Below are 20,338 nucleotides of genomic sequence, written 5' to 3'. Positions count from 1 at the left end.
AATAATTAGATTAGGGATGAAGTCCGGATATATAAGCATATTTTTAAATTACTTTTAATTAAAAGTCAGGCATTTACTATTCAGCTCAGTTTTACATGCGCCAAAAGGTAAGAACATAATAACAATATTTTCAAGCATTACCGAAAGACATTTAAGATAGTTGATCCAATCTCTGAATTTGTTGCTGACACACAAAAAGTTCTTAATGGTACTCAGAGATGCAAGTTTCTAATGGGAACCCTCGATCATTAGCGGAAAAAACATGAAATGTACCGCAAGAGAGGTAAACGACTTAACAACTTTGCAGGTGCAACCACCGAATCCTTTGTGAATCTTTAGCCTTACTCCTTACTGCATTCAGTAATATGTTTTCACCGATCCGGCTCTCTGTCTTCACTTGTATACCAAGGAAGTACTACCAGTTGCCGATAATGCTCTGACTGCCTCTTTCCAAATGATCGCAGTATCCCCAAGCTCATTCCCTCTGCACAAATTAGTATCTTTTTTTAATCGTTAGACATGCTGTGATTGTAATTGCACATGAGCTCGCCTTTGTTGGCTGTTTTCACCTTCAGAATCGGTATGTATTTCAGCTTGCCAGTTAAACACCCTGGTAAAACACCGGCAGTTTAATTTTCAAGTTTACAGTAGAAACATCCGTGGTTGGTTGACAAAAAGAGACGTTGTTTGTCGCTTGAAACTTATCAGAACTAGTAACCTTCAATCATCCCGGTATACGCGCAATAAAGTAGCTTTATGTAGTTTTGTTCTGACTGGTCTGATCGACCGGGACGATTCATTCGACTAGTTCAATTTATAGCTTTTTCTTTTTTTTTATATTTATCACTTCTAAAACCCTGAATACTTCACAGTAAAGGCGTTTCACTAAAAGTCGCTTCTTGCGATGTACCGTGGAATAACTCACAAATCAAATAGAAACTCAAACCGAACAAGAACAACGACATGGTCAAGAAAGTGCCGAATTGATCGAGAAGGGTTCAACGCAATTTTATTGAAAGGCATTGCAGGATCAATTTTGATTTTCCATTTTGGCATCAAGGGAAAACAGCGCATGACCCAAGCGTATCAAACCAAAATTAAATTTTACTTGTTTTGAAGTTAAAAAAGGGAAAATACATCCGATTAAAAATTCTTATGTCCATGTTTTAAAATGGTTAAGCAATGGATTAAATATTTTACTCATTATTGGTATTACTCCATCAGATCCTCGCTAAAAAGGATGCAATTTTAAAGCATATCTGCTTGCGTAATTGAATTTGTCAAGCCTTGAATATTGTGTATAAATTTTTGGCCTTAAACGAAAGACAGATTTAATTACCCAAAACCCGTTTGTTAGCGAAGAATAAAAAGAGCAGATGTCCAAATCTCACGGGAAAAGAATTTTACCTTTTGGGTAAAATAGACTACAATTTTCAACTAAGGCAAGGTAAAGAAATAATTTGTCTACCTTGCGGGAAAAATACCGAACCTTCTAACTTATCTCTGAAGTCTTGTGTGCATGGGTTAATAGACAGGCTTTAAAGTTCAAGCAAATTTTAGGCAAACGTTTACAGAGTACATCATATTAATAATCAAATTACTGACATTACATGTCAAGTCAAATATATTACGTGAATCAATTTCACAACCAACAGTGTCAATACACATAGCACAGAAAGAATAGGCGAAGATATCCGTCTTGGTTCAGTTTTGATATTATCAAGTGCGAAAGTATTTGCTAAGTACAGTTCTCGATACCCACCATTAGTAAGACATGGATATCGAATTGCTTTTACCTAGCTTTGGCCTAATGAAGGCCTCACTAGCTTTAATATGACGCCAAATCCTATTGACAAAGTAAACTACAGTCCTTAGTTGTCATTGGCTGAAATGTCAATTGAAACTATTGTTTAGAAGTGCTTGTCGCTAACAAAGAAAAAGTATAAATATATACATACAGTTCAAACAAAGAGCCAGATGTAGTGAAATTAAAAGGCTAAGCATAGTTTTCACAAATTAACGTCGCTTGTCTCGTTCTGTTCATCACTGATCAAGTAGCCGAGACCATCCACAAAATGGACAACGCAAGTTCTGTAGATGAAAACGCTACAAACGAGACATCAGATACTGGACATACACCTTTTAGGTCTAAGAATGAAGTCTTTGTTTTCATGGCGTTGTACGTCTTGCTTTCTTTACTGGTAATTACTGGAAACACTTTAGTCATTGTTGCCTTCAAGAACGTTCGCCGCCGAGCAGCCATAAACATGTTTTTTGTTAGCCTTGCCATCTCGGATCTGCTAGTGGGTGCGGTCTCGATTCCATTGTGGATCTACAACCTTTCCTGTCCGTCTTTCAACTCGTGTATCAAGCCAAGCGTGCCTGTTTCCGTCTTTTATCAAGCGTTTGATGTATTCAGCGCGATGGCATCGATATCGAATCTCGTGGCGATAAGTGTCGAACGTTACTTCGCCATCTGCTGGCCCGTTCAGCACCGCATGAGTTCCTTCACGCGGTACTACGTAATGATCTTCGCGACTTGGAGTTACTCGATGGTAATCACAGCTGTGTACTTGGTCAATTTTAACTCCACGTGGAAGAGTTATCGTGGTTCGCTGGTGTTCGTAGCAGGTTTCGCCGTCCCCCTTCTTATCATCAGCATCATGTATAGCAGCATTCATCGAAGCGTTAGGAGCATGAACGCGCACTGGAAACGAACGAACGCCAAGTCATCCATGCTACGTAGGAGGGTTCAACGAGAGAAGCGGACATCTATGACGGTAGCTATCGTAACAGTATTGTTCATAGTTGCCTGGCTTCCATTTTTTGTGGTCTCCATGCTGTGGACTTTTCACCGTTCGAGTCTTCTTGTTGGAAGTGGTTTCATCCGGCTCATGGACTTCATAAAATGGATGCATTACAGTAACAGCGCAGTCAACCCGGTCGTGTACGCCTATCGCAGCGAAGAAATAAGAAGAATGCTGTTTAAATTGCCAGCACGGGTAACGGGGAGAAGGGAGGGTATCCCTGGGATAATCCAACAGGGCAATGGGAACAACTAGCAATTGGATGAATGCTGGCTACCTTCGTGTACAGGGATGGCGGAGTAAATCCTTGCGTTTGGTTGGGTGCCTGATAACTCCGGATATAGCAATTAGTACGGTGGGACCGAATTAAGGCTTGTTTTTTTTTTTTTTCAGTTTCATGACCAAAAAATAGAATAAATAATTGTTTTCTTTTCTCATCTGAATATCTGATGTAGCCTCGATACTGTTTGCGATGAAAGCGTTAACTAAATTTGAAAAAGATCGTCCAATAACTATGGTCTTGTGTTAGACCTTTCAGATTGACAGATTTGATAATAGAACAAAAAAAGTATTTCCTTTTGAAAAAAAAAAAGAAACAAAGGTACCTTTAGTGTTTTGATGTATAGCTTGCGATGGAATACAAGGAAGTGTTGACGAGCAAATTTTTTGAACAAAGGAAGCCAGATAGGTTAATGAATTGAGTGAAAATTAATTTAGATATTGAGTTGTCACCTGGTTCTATCCAAACTTCAAAATTGCTTCCTTATTTATTTCAATTTAATAAGGATTCTTACGCCATGGAAAGGTGATTTACAGAAGAGTTTACTAACTAAGAAAAATAAAGTGAAATATTTAAATAATAGTAAAATAAAATAAATTCAATTTAATTACATACTTTAATAAATAATTATTTTATTTTGCTCGCTAATTTTGAGGCATTTGCCGAAATGTATTCCTTATAATTAAAGTTATCTGCGAAGGATTGAAAGCCTGTTCAGTCACAAATAAATAAACTCGATTATTATTTTCTTCTGCAGCTGTTTTGCCTTTATTTTTCTAGAACTTCAATATTGTATTTATTATAAATATGTAAAAAGGAACGATCGAATGACGGGAAGAGTGTAGAAACACAGATGCATGCACGTACAATCCTTGTTTAAAAAGTTCACCAGGCCGCTTTCATTTAGAGTTTTGATTCCCATGAATGGCCTTATGAAGTAAGTCGAGCAATAGAAAAGCCTGTCAACTTTTAACTTGAAATAAGCATTCTACAGCTCTGACAGCTCTGCAAATGATCGCGGACCGGAAATGCTCCTCAGCACTGGAAAAAAGGAAATGGTCCAAAAATGCAATAATTAATTATTGCTATCCCAGAAAAATTTACTTGTCCTTTTTTTCAAATAAACATTAACTGTACTAAATTCGGAAATACTGTTACAATAGGCTTATAAGATAACAAGGCAAAACAAAAACAAGAAGAAAAAAACCTGAAAACGTCAGTCAAGAAAAAGACTGTTTGGGGCCCTGATAACGTATCAATCTCGTTCCCAGAGCCTGTGTTTTCCCTTGCTTTGCTCGGCTGGATAAGGGCAATGTGGGCTCTGGGGACGAGATTGTTGACGTATCCTCTATGTGCTACCGGTGTGTCAGTTTCATTCGAGTCATGAGAGCATGTGTATTTTTTTAATGAAAAGTATTGACCCCCGTTTTTTAGAACGGAAGGGAAAAAAAAAAAAAAAAAAAAAGAGGGAGAAAAAAACAAAAAAAAAAGAATGAAAGGAAAAAACAAAGGAAAAGGGTTTTAGTACGCAATAACGGGGAATTCGAAATAAACGAGTTCGAATTAGCGAGGTTCAACTGTATAAGAACAATAAACACGTGCTAAAACGGAGATTTACCAAAAATGGCTCTTGTCCCCTTGTTTCACCTCCCTCCCCCTCCCCTTACAATAGTTTAGTAAACAATAAGTGTGCAGCGAGCTTGCTGTCTTCACCAGGCCTCTCCTATCCCGTTCATGTAAACCTGATGAGGATTTGAAGAGAACTAGAGTTTAGGAGAGGTACAACCAGGACCTTGCAACTAGACTCAAGGAACTTAACTTCGTCACAATTACAATCTAAATTCATGCGAAGTTTACTACCGAAGTGCAGCGCCCATAAATTGTGAAAGACCTTACTAATAAGGTCTTGACGAATTTTGGACTAGCAAATCATATAGCGTGAGAGTAAACCATAACAAATTGACATTTGAGTTTGAGTTTTGCGGAGATGTTTACAAGAGGAATGACAGTTGTTTGTTTAGGACACGAGGTCACTTAATAACTTGAGTCAGATAAGCAGTTATGCAATGCCCTTCAAAATTTGATTTTGAATGAATTTCATGATTAAGCTTTTAATTTTCAGTTCAATTGATAATGCAAAAAGGAAAAAGACGAAAAAAATACGCCTTTGAGAGTGATGAAGCCCAGAGTGCTTTATAAGTTACGACGAAAATTAAAATTGGTTTTGTCACGGTTTAAACAACTGCGCCTTTTCCATCAAACGGTGGTCATCATGTCAAAACTAGTTTGGCAAAACTCTAAAAAGGCATCTATCTGCCTGCAAAGTGTTAAATCGTAGCAAATGGTATACATTACGAGATGGCATATTTGGAGCAAGCTTAACGAATTCAATATTTCATCTGGTTGAAATTGCAATTTTCCTTTCATCCTGTTTAAAATTTAATTAAAATTCATAACAAATGTCAACAACCTTTCCTAAATTTTCTAAATCTGAAGGCGCCTCAATCAATAAGTAACCGATTTCGATCCATTGATGATGGGTCAAGATTTTCCCACTTCTACGAGTACGCGCTTGAGAGCTTTTAAGACGAGCATGTAAGATTGAAGCCTTTTCCTCAAAATTTCATTATAGCTTATAAATAAATAAAAAAGCATGTAATGTGTTTTTGTTCTTAAAGGGTTGTCATCAGTGTTGAAATAGCAATGCAAACACTGCAAGGCAGCTTATTCTTATTCCAAGTGAAGGGTGCAGGTTGCTTTGTTAAAAGATATCATGATAAATGGATATCTCGTGATGATATTTTTAAGGAATACCCGGCTACGGGTGGGGGCGGAAGTGAAATCAAATCCATGTAGTCATCAACTGTTTACAGTTCTACAACATTTCCTACAGGCTAAAAGCATTTTCACGAGAATTCTACCTTTTGTTAGATTAACTCCATTTTTTTAATATACGTCATATGGGTGACTTTTACGTGGGTGTGCCAATCACAGTAGAACACAAAGCCCTTAATTACTTGAAAAACTATCGCCTTCACTCAACTAAATGTAAACCAGCTGCCATTAGGGATTAGTGGGCAGTTTTCGAAGCACTTACATTCAGGCGAAATGTCGCCCTGTGAGAAAACTCTTAATGCCCTGCACACTGTTTTCAATGCTTCCTCCTGAACAAATGGACTTGCTATGGCAACTGAAGCACGTGAAAACTAAGAAGGATTTGAACAAGGTAAGGGCAAAATTCTAAAGCATTTCTGAAACGATAAATTCGATGCGCTTTCCACGTGCATAAGAATTTTGGAAGCTCTCATGATTATCTTCGATGGAGGGAGCGAATTCCGTTCGAAAGTGTCCTTTTGCCAACGCTGATTTGCGAGGATGTCGCTTATGAACGTTCATGAAACACCAAGGTTTTTTTATGACAAAAGATTGTTAGTTTTTCTAGTGTGTTTTATTTACTTTACCTATCTCACTTTCTAATGTGACAATGGTTACTGAGGAAAAGAAAATTTGGAAACATTTCGTTACGCAATCATCATATAATCTAAGTCGTTGCCTTTCATGGCCGTACACTTAATTTATCTTCAACTTCTAAGAATAAGCACTGGTCGATAAGATTATCTAAAATACTCTTTTTTAAATTTTATTTAATTTTGCGCCTAAGCCAGTGTAATCTTTCTTAATATATTTGTGAGAGATATAAATCGATATCACGAAGCACATGTACAGCAAAGAAAAGCAACCAAGAATGATAATTTACCACAAAATAAACGTAGAATTTCCTATCCAGCTCGAAACGATTAACTCCGAATGTTTGGTTGCAGTGCAACAAATATCCGGTATTTCCTACCATTTTTAAATTTTTCCTTATGGACCTCGAAAAATCCTGATAAACAATTTTCACCTGTTTCTTGGCACATGTATATTCTGGAACTTTCTCAACAAAAACAAAAAATGTTCTCTTAGGATCCGTGTGCCAAAAAAAAAACAATCCTGTAATATCAATGTATGCATATTCATGCTTTAATTTCGCCGTGCGCTGGTATGAAGCTTTAAAAATGCTACAACATGTCTTGGTTTGTATTAGTGACCCATCATTACTGAAAATAAAATCTGCGTTTTTGCAATTCTTGCAGTGTGGAAATCGCTTTTAATTTCTTTTTAAAACCCATTTGTGTTTCATGCGATACGCCTCTTCCGATCATGAAAATCACCTGAATTTTTCATTAGTGTACTTTTGTGCCTTGAAGACACGTCGGCTTTACACAAACCCGGCGTCTAAAACAAAATCTACCTCGATCCAATTTAGAGCGAACACTATTTGCAGCAAATCCATTCCGACATTGTCCGAGTTGATTTTAATCATATTATTTTTATCATAAACAAAATGACACTAAACCGAATCAAAGTAAATTATTTCATTTTTTTTTTTTTTTTTTTTACGAAAAGTGTTCGTTACAAGTTTACATCGATGCACATTAACTATAATTTAAATCACATGTGGATTTCGGATACAGTGTCAAATTAACCCTTTCACCCCCGAATTTTCCCCCCAAAACTGGGGGAAATTTGTCATTTTCAATTAAGCAAATAAACCCAATATCGCTTCCTAAGCAAAAGTATGTTCTTTTTAGATTGCATTTGGTCCATATATCAGATTTATATAGAAAAAAAGCATTTATAGAAGGAAATTGTCCTTTTCAATAAAAAAAAAGAGATCTAATAGTTGCAGGTTTAACAACTGAAAAACTTAATAGAAAGCCTGACCATACGGTTGACCTACGATGCAACATATATTTCAAATATTTTTACCGATGAAACGTTAAAAATATGTATTATATATCTCAGCCTATCTTCATTAGTTAGTTTCAAAATGTTCTACAATTCGCTGACTAGATCCACCAGGATCTGGTCCATTAAACTGCCCTTGATTCTTGCAGAAATTCAAAAAGGCTTTAACGCAAGTGAAAAAAGTCATGAGCATGTCAAAGAGACTTAAGTTCAATATTTTATAAATGCACGCTTCGTAGAATGGAATTTTTTAATACTTTTTGAATTAAATATCCTACTTAGTCAACAATATAATACTCCAACATGCACACTCGCTAGGTGCCAACAATTTTTTTCTTTCTATTTCGAAAGCCTGGATCAAAATCTCATTTCTCCTGTCCGTGTCATTACATCTCCAAGCAGATATAGGTAATGAGAAAATAAGAAACCAATGAACTCGTAAGTGAAGGATACACTGATATTGCAATAGCCCAATTCCGTTATTTTAAAATTAAGGCCAAAACAATAGACATCACTACCAGCCTCTGGGGAATAAACCCAACAAACTCTATAGTTTATTCCCCGGAGCCTCGGGAATAAACTGAATTTTAATATATATATATCGAAATTGCGCTATTGGGAAATGAGTTCGCAGCGTGGCACGGTAATGTCACTGTATTTAGTCTATTTAAGTAACACACACACCGACAAGCAGGCCAAAGGCTTGCATTAATGGGAAAGAAATATACTTTAATAAAGACCATTGCACGTTCTTTCCACGTGGGCAAAAGTCAGCCTGAACCGCCTCTATCAGAGGACGCGAAATGACCTGCTATGATATTCAATTACAAATACTAGCTTAGATTTTATTTTTTTATTTATTTATTTTTTTTTTTTTTGCTTCTGGAAAAAAAATACGAGAACTTTTATCCTCGGCTCAAGCTTCTGAGTAGCACACTTTTTCTTACTACAATATATCATATGAACTGCGAAGAAAAGATTTCTAAACTTTTCCGATGTCGGTTTTTAAAGAAATTTACCAGTAAATTTTAGAAAAAAAAAATACAAATTAATGCGTAAGTCAACAGTTAATCTTCTTTCCGTTTTATTGAATACATTTCCCAAACAAGCTGCAAAAGGAAAAACTTGCTGAATGAAATCAAACTACACTATGAAAATCAAAATCTAATAGTTGACAAAATAAAAAAAGTAAATTAACGTCCAAATCATTCAAAAATTATAATCACCAATAAGCATGCACGGTCAAAAAATTGCTTGTAAAATATATGCAAAACTTGAATTTCTTGTAAGCAAACAGAGGCCCCATTCGCATATATTACCATTTTTTATCTTAATTTTGAAAGTTTCGCGATGGAATCTCCACGGTTTTTAAAATCTCCTGTAATTTTTAACGAAACTGACAGTGCCATATAACGTGGCAAGAAAATTCTATTAAAGGGCCGACATGCATGTTCACTTACCCTTCTTTCCCTGCAAGGGGAGTTCAATTTTAGTTATTCGTACTTAATAGGAAATGAAATATTTTTCCGTCGTTTTGAATGACACATTTATCCTGCTGAAAGCTACCCAAGCGAAATATTAAATTGTCGGCATTTTAATTATTGCGCTATTGGGGCAAGTGAACAGGACGTAACTCCTGTGAAAAAGGCTTTTAATTTTTTTTTTTTTTTGAAGTTTTAAACATGCAGTCGAAACCCTGAAAATCCACCGTTCATATCAAAACGATTTTATATTGTTTTGATGCAAGACTGGAAAAATCGGACAAAATATCATTGTTGAAAAGTCGTAGTTAAACTCGCTGTAGATGACACCAAAATGATGCTACTGATCGTGAGTAGCAAAAAAAAAAATATTCGTTTCATATTCATTTTCAGTGTGTTGACTAAAACAAACTCAAACCACTTATACGTTAAAAGCTAGCTGAAAAGTTGTTTGTCTAATATGAAGATTTGTCATTAATTTTCTTTCGTAGGATTATTGCCGAAATTCACCAAATAAAGAAATTCGAAATTCTTGTTTAAATACTTACCGTAAGCATTGCCATTATATTTAGTATTTAACAACTTTATCTCAGATTTCTCTTCCGCCGCAAATAAAAAATCCACATACATGTATATGGGTGTTAATTCGTGTCACAATCAGATCACTAAGGCAGGATCGTTCTCAAAGGTGACAAAGCAGGAGAAATTCCTGGCCGTTCCCGAGGAGAGTTAATTTAAATATCTGCAGAATTGCGTATGGAAAATGGTTAATGCATAAAACTCAACTCTGCCTTGAATGAGAAGATAAGTTTTACGTAAGTCATTTTATCTATATATTTTTATTGTCCTTTTAGTTTTATAAATGGTTCCGTTTTTTACTCCTCTGCAACTTGTGTTTCAACCGGTGTCTAATTTTATTGTTATTTTTCGATTTTTTTTTCTGCCCATCGATGCCTGATACCCAAACAAATTTTAATTTTAATCCTTGAGCTCGCTTTCCATTTTGCAATTCACTCGCTCAGGCTGGCATGTGATTGATAACAGGCTCGAGGGGTAGCCTCCGGTGAGAAGAAATATTTCAGTCCCTTCAGGGACAGAAACTATGGCTGGATAAACTCTCTACTCATTTGGCCTATGCTGAGTACAGAGAGTATAAAATGCCACCTACCCTTGAATGGATTACATACAGGTTGCGTTCAGTCAGGATGGATAGTCAATGGCCTCTTTGCGAGGAAAACTGTTTTCAAGTAGTTCAGTTAAACAATTTTAAGTCTTTCATTCAAACTCGTTTTGAACGGTTGATTTAGTTTGATGTTTTTCAATTTAATACTTCCGACCATTTCGGTTTTCCGAAGTGGTCGATCAATATTAGAGAATTCTTAATTCGATCAAGGAAAAAATAAATTTCAGTGAAAACAAGCGAAAAAGGCACGCCCCCCCCCCCCCCCCCTCCAAAAAAAACCTCCACACTCACACGCACACACAAAAGCATTAAAAAAAAAAATCAACGACTGCCAATTGTTGATATACGACCTGACATTGCTGGATTTTTTTTTTCACTTTGGCAACTTTTCAGGTGTGCGGTTCGCAGGTTATATTACTTAGCCATTATTGCATTGCAGCCCCTAGAAAACAAACATGCTTCGCGCGGCAAAACGTCGGCGCTTATTCATCTCTAAAGGTGGATTTCCACTGACGCGTAAATATTTACGTACGTAAAACGTGCGTAAAAAAAGATACCTTGGCAAATTTCCACTGTCGCGTAAAAAGTAATAAAAAGCGTTTCTTTTTTATGCGCGTTGAACGTACGTAAATTCCTGCCATCATGAATTATCATGTTGGCGAATAGAGTGTGTTATTGGCGGCCATATTGGAGGAGTGAAACAATAAATTGTTTTTCCTTTGGGAAAAAATCATTAACATTTTTATGCAAATATCTTGTTGTTTGACTCTTCCAACATGGCTGCCATGAAAACACTTTGTACCACACGCTGGTAAAAGAAATGCGTGAATATGAACAAGAGACATTTTATAAATACTTCCGAAAGACACCATCAAGTAAAAAAATATTTAAGGCGACCTTTCCGGATTGCCTGTTCAAAGCCTGCGTGACCTGACGCCAGGCGTTTTCTTTCACTACGTACTGCGTTCGTATAATTTGGTTCTGTTCGGACTTTCTCGATGAGAAATGCTTCTACATCTGAATGTTTTCCCATGTAAATTCGACGGCGATTTAAGACAAAATGGTTTTCCACATGGTAAGTGGTGTCATGTGACAAAATCCAAAAGTATGATTGGGTAAATCGCTGCGTAACCGTAGACAGCCACGAAAAAAAGTTGAACTCGGTTCAACTTTTTTCGCGACCCCAAAAATCGCTACGTGCGTATACGTGGGTGTCACGTACATAAATACCTAGAAAAAAACGTGGCATTGGAAATTGGACAACGTAAATTCCACGCACGTAATCGCGCGCGTTTTACGTGCGTTTACATTTTTTACGTACCTTTACGTGCGTCAACAAAAACGCGACAGTGGAAATCCACCTTAAGGGTGAATAAATAACGTAACTTCGTACGTATATCGATGTATGAAGATCAAAACGCTATTTGTCCGTCGAAGATCATCATCTCCAGAATTATATATATATTTTTATTTATTTTTTTTATTGCATTTATTTAATATCACACGTTACAGAAAGTGAAAAAAAAAAACAGTTACAAAAAAAAAGAAAAAAAAAAAAAAAAAAAAAAAGATAAAAATACATCAAGTTGCACAATCTCCAGAATTATATGTATTTCACATCTAAGCCAATATTAAATCCATTTTTAATTCCTTGCGAAATGCCGACGAAACAACTTTTAAAATATTGTCGGTACTGCTTACTCCCTGAAGAAAAATGCATAATTAAAAGAATTAAACATTAATTTGGAAGATCCTTTTAACTTGTATACCCCGAAAATTGGGGAAGAAGAAAATTAACATCTGAAAAGGGATACAGCCGGAGGTCCTTGGATCGTGCAACAAACTGAATCTTTGTACTCCGGCCTCCGTTTGATGGCGATGGTCATGACATTAATTACAAGGCCAAAGCACTGGTTTAAAATGTCTATGCAAATAAGCGAGTTTGTTTTTATTGGTGGAATGAGACATTAAACCTTGCTCTCTCTTCAGATTTAATAGGGTGTTTTAAAAAAAAATGAATGTTGTTTCGACTCTCTTATTGTTTGAGATACGATAAAAGCTGTCAAATAGATGCAAATTAACCCAATTTCGCCGGTGGGGGGAGGGGGCGGGGAGGCACAAAGTGCCCTCGCTGATTTCAAGCAATAATGGCCAAACTATATGGCTTTTGCTGAAAATCGAGGAAATCATTTTGGTGTGTCACTTTTTTGATCGCGCTACTTGACGTTTCTATGGCAACAATATTTTCAATGACTATTTAACCAAGATTTATTTTCTTTTACGAACAGTTTATAACAAAATCTTCACAGCCTTTGCGTTCTTATAAATTTTTTGCCTTTTTGAATGAAATTCGAAGATTTTCTGACATTGTAGAAAAAAATAAAATCCCAGATGGCGAACTTTTCCTTATGTATGACTAATTTTCACGTCATGTGACCCCATAATTGACATGTCAATGCTATTAACGAAAAAGTGCTTTTGGATGATTTAAACACTAGCTACAAAAAATTTATTACTATAGCGGGGATACTTTGATTGTAGGTTAGGGCACTTTGTGTATCCCCACCCCCCTCATGCTCACAGACAAAAAAAAAGCTCACGTAAATAAGGGCTAAATGCTAGCGAAAAAGAAAACAAAAGAGGTTGGTTCGCTTTCCGTTAAAATTCCCATTTTCCGCCACTGTAATTCGATCTCTTAAGACTATCTGTGGCAAAGAATATTTAGCCGGCAACGCAGTAAGCATTTCGTTCTTCCTCATTAGGGACTTTAACATTAGAGTACGAGTTTGAGTACGAGTAGTACTTTTGGAACGTAGTTCTTATGCTTTTGATGATGGCATTTCGCACCAATCTCTTGATAATAGTCTTCTTTCCAATCGGTCAGCAACAGAAAGGAGTGGGGGCTCTGGGGAGGTCACTGGATTGAAATTCGAAAGTTGCACTCGTACAGTCGATCACTTACTCGTATTCCGATCTGAAGTACTTTTTGTTGGTTATTGTAAGACGCACGGGACGATAGGTAACAGAAGTAAGATAAACGTGCGGAAACAAGGATGTTCTTCTGTCTTGTTTAAATTCTCCGCTACGTTAATGTCAATAATAATGAAACGTCTCGTATATCATCAGCAAAAAAATATCCGTTCTAGTGTGTGCCTCACTTCATTTCAGTGACCTTAGGACGGACTGGGCACCAGGATGTAGGTGCGTTAGGGTGTTTGGGATTGTTTAGATCCAGACTAAGATGGTGTCTGTTTTAGCCTGAAAAAATGCCGAAAACCCTTGGAAATTTTTCTCAAAGATCTAAATATTTATGACAAGCCCTGGCCGTGGCGTAATGGCTTACCCCAGTTCGGTGTTTAAAAATTAAACGCTCTGCAGATTCAAATCTATTTAAAGAGCCGTGCAGTTAATAAATTCCACTGGGGGGGGGGGGGGGGGGGGGTGAACTTAGAAGTATTATATCAAACACGAGAGACAGTGTTTCATCGGGATATCCAAACACCGAGGAAAGAGTTGAAAATACGACGCGCAGCGGAGTATTTTTGGCGAAATTCGAGGTGTTCGGCAGCCGATGAAACACTGTCTCGAGTCTTTGATATATCTTCTCAATCGAAACCCCAAAACTACGGAGTAAACGGAAAATATAATCGTAAAAATCTCCGCTAATTTAGACCGGGTATCCAAACCTCCTTCACGGTTATGATTCCCTTTGTTTCATATTGATGAATTATTAATGCGTTTGAGATGGGGAAACAAAGGCTTGAGTTGTAATTACTAGTGGCTCTGATCTGGTTCTGTAGCCGTCTTTCAATTTTTCTGCGTACTACAGTGGCAATTGTGACATAATCGCGATCGACGGCAGCTGAACAGATGGTAGGAATTTGTTTATTTTTGAAATCACGTACGCGTACCTTTTCCTTTGCGAGTAAAAAAAGTGTTTTCTCCTGTAGAGCCTTCAGGTTGTCAAAAAAAAACTGTAAATCAACGTAGATAGATCAGCGAAGACGCGTTCCTCAGACTTCACAAAAATGGCACTGTCGAATCTTTCTCCTCGGTATTAATGTACCACGTAATTCCATTCAAGCAATAATGGTTTTCAAAATCAGATGCAAACTGACCAGAATGGAGCATTATTTTAAAAAAGCTTGTATGAATGTTATTAAACCAGGATTGAATGGTTTGTTTTCAGCTCGATTGCAGCATAATCACTGTCCAAAAAAAAAAAAAACACACACTAAAGTCGTGGGCGACTACCTAGCCATGACATACATTCTATATTTGGTTTGAGTAATGTTCTTTTTCGGTCCTCCGCAGTTTTATTAAAGTCAACCACAAGCTGAAACAATTAAGTAAAGACGGAATTATCTCACACAAAGTTTAATAAGATGGTTCAAATCCAACTGACAAATATTAAGAACTGAAATTAGAGAAGGAAGAACAAAAGGCTTGCAGCGCGGGAACAGGTGCAACTTGGCAAGTTGATTATGTTGTCATAAAGTTATGACATGTTCGTTTCTACAATTTCATTGTCTTGAACACCTGAACACTTATAATGTCAAATAGTTGAAAATGTTCCAAAGCAATATACATCTTTATCCGACGGTTTGACGGATAATTTGGCGTCTGGTTGGATAGAACCCCTGAATGAGTTTAATCCCACGCGTCACGAACAATCTTAATCTGCACGTGTAATTCCGGATGAATTTAAAATCTTACTAAATTTTTCATGTTGTTTCAGCGCTTAAAAGGCCAAAAAAAAAAATGTTTGAAATTTGTCCAACGTAAGACATCTCTTGGGTTATCATTGGCTGCGTTTTTTCCACCTTGAAACCGGTAAAACTCGTTTTTTTTTTCTTGTAATATGCGCGCATATGGCGCAAGTGTTCCTTTACCCTTATATGGTAAGCTGACGTAAAAGTTTAACGATTAATCAACTGTGCGCCACATTTGAAGTGCCTTCTAAAAGCCTTGCCTATTTGATTTCTCTTTCAGAGCTCACAGTGATCAAAGTGCTTTGTTTGTGATTAACTGAAACTGAAGAAACCAGACATCAACTTTTCGAAATGGAAAATATGGTTTCCAACAACTCAACTTCTTCTCACGGAACATCGAACTTGACAAACGAAGTTCACAATTGAAATCTAGCCCTGGTTCAGTTGGTTCCTTTCCCAGACACTCGGCGCAAGAGACGCTTGTTTTTGTAACAATCTACTCACTACTGTCATTCTTGGTGATCTTGGGGAACTCTCTAATTATCACTGTATTCACAAGAAACAGCAAGCTGCGAACAGCGACGAATCTGTTCTTCGTAAGTTTAGCAGTTTCAGATCTTGTCGTTGGTGCCATCTCAATCCCTTGCTGGATGTACATTTTACTGTACGATTTGAACCATTCGACACAGAGTGCGCCTAACCGTCTGTTCCGCAAAGTATACACTTTCCTCGACATTTGCAGTGCCCTGACGTCCATCGCGCATCTTACCATCATCAGCATCGAGCGAAACATCGCCATTTCCAAACCCCTGAGACATCGTGTCATGCCTCGTTGGTACTATTACTGCGCCATCGCTGCAACATGGGCGTACGGCCTTGTGATTGCAGGCATCTTTGTTAGCGACATCAAGCTTGCCACGTGGTGGAAGTATAAGGGATTGATGAGCACTATCGCTGGTTTCTTCCTGCCGCTTTTGATCATAATTTGCATGTACGCGAACATTTACAAGAGCGTGAAACTGTTCAACATTCGTCGTCGGTCGTACTCCATAAGCTCTCTTCAGAAGAAGGTACACCATGAACGGACAACGGCTAAAACCGTGCTGATAGTCACAGGCCTATTCGTGGCATCATGGCTACCATTTTTCACGCTCTCTGTGTTGTTCATCTTCTGGCCCCAGTATCTCCCTCGAGGGATGAGCTTGATGCACCTGTTGGATTTTGTGAAGCTTCTTCATTACAGCAACAGTGCCATTAATCCTGTGGTGTACACCTATCGCATCCTAGAAGTGCGCACCAGTTTAATGCGGATTATTGCCCCGTGTCTGGTCCAGACGGATGTGTCGTCAGCGCGATCTCTGCCCGTTCCACTGGCGGTTCAAAGGTCATCACCATTTGGCCCTTTAAAGCTACGTCATTCCTTCTCGCGAGCCCGCATTGGTTTTGCTAACAATCACGACGTGAACTTGTGATAGAAGACTACATCCTGGGCAGGTCTCTAAAGTTTGATACTCTAGCGCCTCTTATTTTCGTGAGAGTTTCAAGTGAGAGTTGTTAATCTTGCAAATAGTCGCAAAAACAACACACCGCGAGAATTTCTCTGAAGAATTTGACCTGTAAATATATCCTGCACGTCACGCTTCAAAACAGAAACATACTTGTTTCCGTGAACCTTTTCGCAATTTCCTAACTTCGCGAAAATAGAAAGGCGTCAATTTGGACAGACAGTAATAAAAACTCATTAGTGATCATAGAACAGTACAGACAGCTGTATAGAGCGGAGGTTACTGCTTCAATTTGTACGTGTACAGTTATATCCTACTTAAATCGATATAATTCGAGAGTATATCCACGCGGCTTTAGTCTAATATTTATTTTTTATCATATAAGTGCAGACTATTGATATGGGTATTTAATTATGATGGTTCAAGCACTAGCCAAATGGACACATTGTCCAAAGAGCTACACCAAAGCGTAAACTGAATAGGAATACAATCGTAATGTAATCTTTATATTCCTGTACATATGATTATGTAATTTTTATTTTATTCGAATTTTTCTTTGAGAATTGGGTGAAAAAATATAAAAAAAATATATATTATATATAACGTATGCGTTCATATTTGAGGATGTATATTAGAAATAAAGATTTGAGTATATAATCAATTAATATAAGGAAAAATCGATATTCTTTTCGTTCGATTTACACAATTGCAAATGCAACAGGAGGTGCAATTCAAGAGCCACTCACAAAGAACATGTTGTATTTGGTTAAAGTGATTCTTATAGGGATCGACTTTATTCCACCGTACTTTTATATTTTAATTTTCGCATTTATTGCATCTTATTGTTTTAATTTATAGTATATATACCTTGAGCTTGCAGACCAAAAGAATTTTAATCGGACTTTTTATATTTGTGAATTCCTTGTAAAGAGGGGACTTTTGCCTCATTTGGCTAACAAAACTTAGGCATGGACCCCTTTGTCATCCGTGGGGTCCGCGGGCGGGGCCAGGACGACGGACGGATGCGGGGGCTGGTCCGGCGGGCGCCGTCCTCGCCGGGCACGCTCGTGCTGGTGTCGCCCCGCGCGGGCGCCGTGCCAGTCTTTAATCATTTGAAAATCAGTCTTCTTGCTTGATTCATCGTCGATTATTACTTGTAGCTGACAGTTGCAGGTCAAAAAATCTCTTACATTGATTTGAATAAAAATAGAAAAATCAAAGGATACAAAAATTAGAAAGATTTTTTGAACTCTTCATAAAAACCAAAATCTCCGCATAAAACTTTTAAATCAGTACACGGTTGCCATAGAAATGCAAAGTTAAGTGGCCAAACAGTTGGCACACCGAAATGTTTCCCGATAAACCAGGCGCTGGAGATGATCTCTGCTGTTATTATCAGGTGGTCGTCACGTTAGTCTGGTATAACTAAAGAGACCATAATCGTCATAGCTCTATTGTGTTGTTAGCTACTGAAGAGATGCATGCGTTGCTTTCTGAGATCCCACCGAATCACCTGCGCGCATGTAGTGCTTCGGGTAGCCTTTTTCCTCCTCTGTTATGGGACGTTTTTTCCTCCTCAGTGTGGTTTCTCTTAACGCGAAATAAAAGATTCTGTGATTACCCTACCGGGATGCGGGTGGATTGTTTATTGCGCCCCACCAGCAGACTGTTGGTTCTTGCGCGGGTACCTGTTCAAGACCAAAACATCAAGTCGATGAAGACGATTAAGTATAAGTGAAGAGTTGGTTCTCAAAATGATGCTTTACTACCTGGCGATGCCGTGATCCATGAAAGGTTGGTTTGGCCGTACATCGACTTTAAATAAGCAGTTTAAGCAGTTCAAGGTAAGCCTCAAAGTAGACGAATTCTCGGTAACGTTCTTACTTCTTGCGGTCTTTCTTAAAGATAGCAGCACCAGTAACCTCCGAAAACTCTCGATGAAGACGTGATGTGAAGCTTCGTATCACAAGCGTTGAACACACCACGTATATTCTAATTATTCCATGGCGTATGTAAAGGAAATTATTTTATTAGTATTTTGAAACAAATCAAAATTCCTTTATAGCTAGCAAAAAGCAAAAGCGTTGAATTAATTAAGCTAAGCTGCTTTCAAGATATGCGATGGTTTTGATGGATGATCGCCATCTTGTTTCTCCTTAGGATGTCAGCCTACATCCACGACTCATGAGAAAAACGAAGTTGATCTCTGACAAAAAACTTCTTTAATCTAAGCTTAATGCCTTCCCAGTAGTACTTTAAAAAAATCAAATTCATTTACTGATAAACAAGAGATTTTCTTTTTTTGAAACAAGGTAGACAGGCTTAAAGAGAAATTTCCTATTTTTTTTCAGACTGACAAGAGAACTTGAGCAGGTTGTGCTTGATACCAATTGACTGAAGGAAATCTCCGTTTTTGAAAGAGCGATATCAAGTTTTTATCAGTCAGTCTCGTAATTTTCAAGAATGTCAAGGATGCAATCACTGTTAGTAGCTAAATTCATTTCTTTCGTCACAATGAGGTCATCATCACTTCGTAATAACGGATTCAGGCTTGTCGACCGGCAGCAAGATTAGAACATTAAAATTTTTGTCTAAAGCCTAGTTTACACGAGTAATTTTTATGTGACAATTCAGTTTATCTGCCGGACTATTTATATTCGCTCGTGTAGATGAGAAAAATTTGCCAATTTTATGTGACAAAGATATTTGTTGACAAACTGGCGTGTCAGCTTTTATGTGACAAATAAATGTTGGCACATACGAAAACTACTCATGTAGACCACTCGTCACATAATATGTGGCAAATATTGCGTCAGCATGTGTGGTCCCCAAACTCCCACTGGGCACTGTGCGCACACCGGTATCTCTGTGCGTATCTCTGCTGTCCAAGGTTTATAATTACTGGCGCACTAAACTTTGGACTGCGGCTGCTGCTTTATTTGTTACATAAAAAATGCCACCTAAAAATTTCTCGTGTAAACCCGGCTTAAGCGTGAATATACGTACTGTCCCTTCATTCAGTTTAAAGTCGTGTAATATTATAGGGACTTGGATTTCTATAAGATAACATCGGGTTGCTGATCATGATTTATTCCGGGGGGGGGGGGTACTCCCTATAATGGCCTATACGGGGAGGCTCCGCCCAAAGGTACCTTTTTCAGGCTTCAGGTATATTAAAGGGTAGGGATTTCACGCGTTTAAGTATATGAAAGGGTATGGAAATATGTCATTTGGCTATTGAAAAGGGCCTTTAATTAAAATATTTCGAACAGACGCAATTTATGGCTGTATTATTTTAATTTGCTAAGCGCTACATAAAAATGACAAGAAAACGTCCTATTTTAAGCCCATGCCATGTCTCTTAGGTATATGAAAGGGGTACCTTTTTCAGTTATAGGTATACGAAAGGGGTACTATTTCTGTCAAAAATGGTATATGAAAGGGTAAGGGGTTAGAACTTGGGGCGGAGCCTCCCGTATAAAACTTTTTGGAGTACCCCCCCCCCCCCTGGGATTTATGAAACATGCATGTCAGTGCGTTGCATTACCACTTTTCCGCAGGTGTCTTCCAGACTCATATGAG

The 20,338-nt window shown here is 37.7% G+C and overlaps 1 protein-coding gene and 1 pseudogene across 2 annotated transcripts; both read left to right on the top strand.

Annotated features, from left to right (window-relative positions):
* Nucleotides 1-1,667: 1,667 nt before the first annotated feature.
* LOC144635033 (histamine H2 receptor-like) lies at nt 1,668-3,657 on the top strand. The gene has a single exon (XM_078494101.1). It carries the CDS (start codon nt 2,076-2,078, stop codon nt 3,060-3,062), a length of 987 nt encoding a protein of 328 aa, XP_078350227.1. The 5' UTR covers nt 1,668-2,075; the 3' UTR covers nt 3,063-3,657.
* A 2,508-nt stretch (nt 3,658-6,165) lies between these two features.
* On the top strand, nt 6,166-17,676 carry LOC144635019 (beta-1 adrenergic receptor-like; annotated as a pseudogene). The gene is made up of 2 exons (XR_013567293.1): nt 6,166-6,313; nt 15,532-17,676. The product of XR_013567293.1 is annotated as a beta-1 adrenergic receptor-like (transcript).
* Nucleotides 17,677-20,338: the final 2,662 nt, after the last annotated feature.

Source organism: Oculina patagonica, chromosome 13 (genome assembly GCF_052425735.1).
Source record: "Oculina patagonica isolate OP01 chromosome 13, crgOcupat, whole genome shotgun sequence".
Classification (NCBI taxonomy): Eukaryota; Metazoa; Cnidaria; class Anthozoa; order Scleractinia; family Oculinidae; genus Oculina; species Oculina patagonica.
The sequence above is the reverse complement of the archived record's forward strand: the minus strand, read 5'-3'. Positions and strand labels throughout refer to the sequence as shown.